Consider the following 5,001-nt stretch of genomic DNA (forward strand, 5'->3'; position numbering starts at 1 on the left):
CTCTCGTATCTTAAGGAAGAAAATTGAGAGGTAACATTTACACTACAAGAATGAACAAAATATGTATCGTTTTGAAAATTGAGGGGCAACATTTAGACCACTAATGGTGACATTGATAATTGACATATTATGAAGGGGTATAAATTACAAATTTTTATATTTATTTTGAACTCTTGATTTAGTTTCTTACGTATCAAAATAGTGAAGACTTTTCCTGGCAGTCACTCAGACCATATTTTCTGACCAGGTCTTCTTATTTATTTCCTATCATTATTCCTCTTTCCTTTACCACTATAAATACCCCACAATATTATAATGATTTCCCATCTTCATTCTCCCTCCCATTCATAACTCCAATTACTTCAAATATGTATCCATCAGTTTCAAGCGATTATAATAAATCTCCGCCGCCTCACAAAGAGCCCCCGACTGGCATCCCGGTAGGTGGGCCACCACAAAATCAAGCTCCCGCCGTTTGGTCCTCCGATCTCTGTAATTGCTGTGACGATGTCTCAAATTGTACGTACATTTCAGTGTTCATATTATGACAATTCTTTCTTTCTCTCTACACACACACGCACATGCAAGCAACCAAATCTTTTATTTTTTATTTTTCAAACATTTCATGTAGTATTAGATTTTTGCAGGTTTCATAACATGTTTTTGCCCGTGCATCACATTTGGACAAATTGCTGAAATTACGGACAAAGGGGCAATTTGTAAGTAAATAACTCTTGCCAATACTATGTTCGTAAATCAATGAATACCAAGTTATAAAATAAGATCTTATAGTGGGGTATTTATAGTCGTAAAGTATAAAGATTTATGGGTGTTTAATTTAGACCAGACTTGTAAAAATCGGTCTAGGTGCCCGCCTAGGTCCCGTCTAGGCGCTAGGCGTCTCTAGATCGCGGCGATTTTCTCCCTAGGCGCCCGCCTAGGTTACCGGCCGCCTAGGCATCCGCCTAGCGCTTAACTCGGCCGATTTGGCCGCCTAGCGTCTAAGTTAGGCGAGTTAACTCATCAATTTCGGTCGAGTTAACCCGATCGGCTCGACCTATTTTTTTTATTATATATATGTGTGTTTGCGCGTGCGCATACATATATATAATAATACATATATACACTCGTAGACTAGTTCGATACTTTGAATGTTTGGATGATTGAAGTATTTGAGTATTTTTAATTTTTAATATTGTTTTAATGTTTTTTTTTTTTTATTGAAAACCATTGTTTTGATGTTATGACTTATGAATTATCATTAATTTATTTATTTGGATGTGTTATTTGATTAAATGTTAAAAACAATCTTATTAAAATTGTCAAACGGCTAGTCTACCACTGTTTTTTGGCGCCCGCCTAGCGCCGCCTAGACCGCCTAGGCGCTAGGCGCTGTCCAGGCGTCCGACTAGCGCCTACTGTATCTATGATTTAGACAATAGACAACGCCACATAATGAAGACCACCATTTTCCTCGTGTGGACAGATCTGGTTCAATAAAAACTAAAATAAATGATTTTTAAAAACAGATTTGGTTTATTTTTATTATCTAATTTTGTGTATGGATTTAAAGGAGATTAGTTCCGCTAAGAGTATTTTTGGGTGTTTTAGTATAAAGATTGTGTGGATTTATTGGTGTTTAATTTAGGTGTAATTTTTGTTCCTAATTCTTCGTGCATAAGAAATTGTTTGTGGTTTGTCTATTTCTTCTTTATTGTGGAATCTACCCTAAACAATTGTGCATATGCAATTTTCAGTTTTAAATTGGTGGGGATTAGATTTTGCTATCTTTACTGTGTAATTAAATAAAAATATCTGTGCATATTTAATTTGGTGGAAAAAAATTGAACGGGTAAGATTACTCCTTATATATTGTGCAATGCATCACAAACATCTGTGCAACTGCAAATATGAGGTTAAAATTGAATGGAGTTGATATTTCCCTGTAATATGTGCAATGTATCCTAAGCAACTATGCATAAACAATTTGGAGATTAAAATTGCCTAGGTTAAGTTTTTTTCAACTATACTGTGCAATGTATCAAAAACCTCTATGACAAGTTTATCACTTATATACTTTGCAATGTTTGCTAAACAAGTGTGCATATGCATTTTTGAGAAAAGAATTGTTGGGTGGTATATGAAAACCTCTTTATTATGAAATGTATTCAAAACATCTGTGCATATGTTATTTGGCGGTTACAATAGGTGGAGATAGTTTATTCCTAAACATTTGTACAATGTAGCATAAATGCATAATTAATTGCGCGCATGCATTTTACGGTGAAGTCATCATATATCACTAAAAACATGCAAAATACCATTAAAAATATTAAACCAAATTTAGATACATACAGAAATTACGAATCAACCATTGGGAATACACCAGAGTTTTAAAAATAAGGCCATAAAAATCATAGCAATAAATAATGTCAAGATCAATGGATGTAGAATATCCACACAGACTCATGGGTTGTGTGTGTGTGTGTGTTGAGTATAGCTCAAGTGCGGGCGCACCTTAACATGCGGTTAGTGCGCTTGCACCAATAGTTATGCAAATATGCACCAATAGTGATAGGAAATGCATAACACATAAAAATATGCACCATTAGGTGCGCATCATAAAAAAACGCACTATTAGGTATGCTAAAAGCACCATACAGTGTTCGGAAATGCACAAGTAGGTGTGGGGAGTTATGATTCATTTTTTTAGTGTGTTGTGTATTTTGTGGTGTATTTATGCATTTCATTGTCTATTGGTGCATTTTCAAGCGTCCGCACCGACCATACGAGAAGGCGTAGGCGCATTTGAGCAGAAGTATATATATATATATATATATATATATATATATATATATATATATATATATATATATATATGAGTTCTGGGGCGGAGATTCTCTCCGGTGAAAAATGGGGTTAGATTTGAGCCGTTGATCAAATCTAGATCAACGACTCAAATCAATGAAAAATTATAAATAAATAAAAACGAGCATCATCAAATGCATCCATCTTCTTCTTATTTACTCCAAAAGATAACAACTCCACTATTTATTATTATATTGCTATCATATATTTTTTTTCTTTTGAATTAGATTATTTTCAACTTGGGAACCAAAACTTAAAAACACCTTTGTACTGTTGAATGAAAAAAAAAACTATAAAAATGGCGTATCTTAAGAAGGAAAACAACGCACCTTAAGTTTCAACAACTAACGCACTTTATCACTAAAATTATACATTTATTGTGACAACTACTGTTATCATTCAACTACTACTTTTAGTGTAAGTAAATACTGTCACAAAAGTATTGAGTAATTGTGACAACTTTTCAAAAGTCGTCACTACTACAATAGTGACGGAGATATAGTGACAACAGGTGACGATTTCAAAAATTGGTCACTAATTTCAATAGTGACCAAAATCGATAGTTTTGGTGACAACTTCTGTTGTCACTAAGTGTGAAATTTCTTGTAGTGCTAAAGCTTTAGGCCGACGCACCTTAAGTTTCAACAAGTGACACGCCTTAAGCACACAAACCACGTACCTTAATAAGAAATTAAAATCACGCACCTAAAGCTTTAGGCTGACACACCTTAAGTTTCAACAACTGACGCACTTTAAGCACACAAACTATACACCTTAAGAAGCAAAACCACGCACCTTAAATGACTCTCATCTCACCGCATCTCCGCACCTGGACGCACCATCCGTATTTTTTTAATCATTATTAATCCGGGAATATATATCTATAGACCCGTTCACACCGTATAAATGGTAATTGTATGAAACAAAATTTCTTAATTTTTAGCATTTACTTATTTTGTTTATGTGGAATATAATGCAGCTTGTGGCGTAAGTGGGGCCCTGTATTGTCTCATAGCATTTGTTATTGGATGCCCTTGTTTCTATTCATGTTTCTATCGCTCTAAGCTTAGGAAGCAATATATGTTGCCTGAAAGCCCCTGTGGAGATTGCCTTGTTCATTGTTGTTGTGAATCCTGCGCTCTGTGCCAAGAGTACCGTGAACTCAAACACCGTGGATTCAACATGTCACTTGGTATATATATATATCTCTCACTTTTACAATTTATTTTTAATTTTAATATATTATTTAAATTATTAAATTAAAGGTTGATAGACCTAAATTGCACGCACTTTTATGTTATTTAGTATACTAATGTATTATTTCTCTTTTTCAAGGATGGGAAGGAAATATGGACAGACAAAATATGGGAGTTGGAATGACGGCTCCTGGAGTTCAAGGAGGAATGAACCGATAATTCAGTTATGCATAGTAGAGTGGTTCAACTACTTTCTTCCAACAATTTATTTAACATATTGTATAATTTGCCATAGTTTTAAATGTGTTTGTTTGTATAAGTAGTTTCTCGAGTTTTACATTTGCTTTGAGTGTATGTTCCAATGCAATAAGTTTTAAATTTAATTAAAGTATGCCGCAAAAATAAAAAAGATATTAATTTTTCATATATTTATATTAAATTATCAATCCATTGACTATACCGATTTGACCGATTTGATCCTTCTATTTCAAAACTGTCTAATTGAATCTTTTGATTTTATTTTTTTAATCAATTTGGTCCTATGACACATGTTGGTTTTAGGGATTTTGGGCCCAAGGAGGTCCAACACAACCATGGTTGGTGGATTCACCGCAAATAAAAAATAGGAGCTGGAAAAGAGATGTCTATGAACTTGCTGTATTGTTTATACTTTTCTGGTGGTTTTCCGGCTAAAAAGCTTTCCTCTACACTCCCTAAGGGGGCCCTTTTATAGGTAGCCACCCTTCGTTAATTTAAATACAAGTAATAATGCAAAATAATGGAGTTATGAAGGCTAAGGGCCGTTGAGTCGCCGTTATTAGGCCTCCCCAATGGCTGGGTTGACTCCGCATTAAAAGCGGTCTTTAAGTGGCAATGGTCACCTGCTGGGTCGACTCTCGCCCGCGCTGTAACACCCCGTGTTACGGACCCTAAAACC

General features: G+C 34.8%; 1 protein-coding gene across 1 annotated transcript; it reads left to right on the forward strand.

Annotated features, from left to right (window-relative positions):
• Nucleotides 1-319: 319 nt before the first annotated feature.
• LOC109166057 (protein PLANT CADMIUM RESISTANCE 2-like) lies at nt 320-4,490 on the forward strand. The gene is made up of 4 exons (XM_019314946.1): nt 320-519; nt 648-719; nt 3,848-4,060; nt 4,204-4,490. Exons 1-4 carry the CDS (start codon nt 369-371, stop codon nt 4,281-4,283), a joined length of 516 nt encoding a protein of 171 aa, XP_019170491.1. The 5' UTR covers nt 320-368; the 3' UTR covers nt 4,284-4,490.
• The last annotated feature ends 511 nt before the right edge of the window (nt 4,491-5,001 follow it).

The sequence above is a fragment of the Ipomoea nil genome, unplaced genomic scaffold (assembly GCF_001879475.1).
Source record: "Ipomoea nil cultivar Tokyo-kokei standard unplaced genomic scaffold, Asagao_1.1 scaffold3084, whole genome shotgun sequence".
In the NCBI taxonomy this organism is placed as follows: Eukaryota; Viridiplantae; Streptophyta; class Magnoliopsida; order Solanales; family Convolvulaceae; genus Ipomoea; species Ipomoea nil.

Coding starts and splice junctions, on each gene's coding strand:
- LOC109166057 (XM_019314946.1), top strand. CDS start 369: ATGTATCCATCAGTTTCAAGCGATTATAATAAATCTCCGCCGCCTCAC. Junction 520..647: donor CTGTGACGATGTCTCAAATT/GTACGTACATTT, acceptor AGATTTTTGCAG/GTTTCATAACATGTTTTTGC. Junction 4,061..4,203: donor TGGATTCAACATGTCACTTG/GTATATATATAT, acceptor CTCTTTTTCAAG/GATGGGAAGGAAATATGGAC.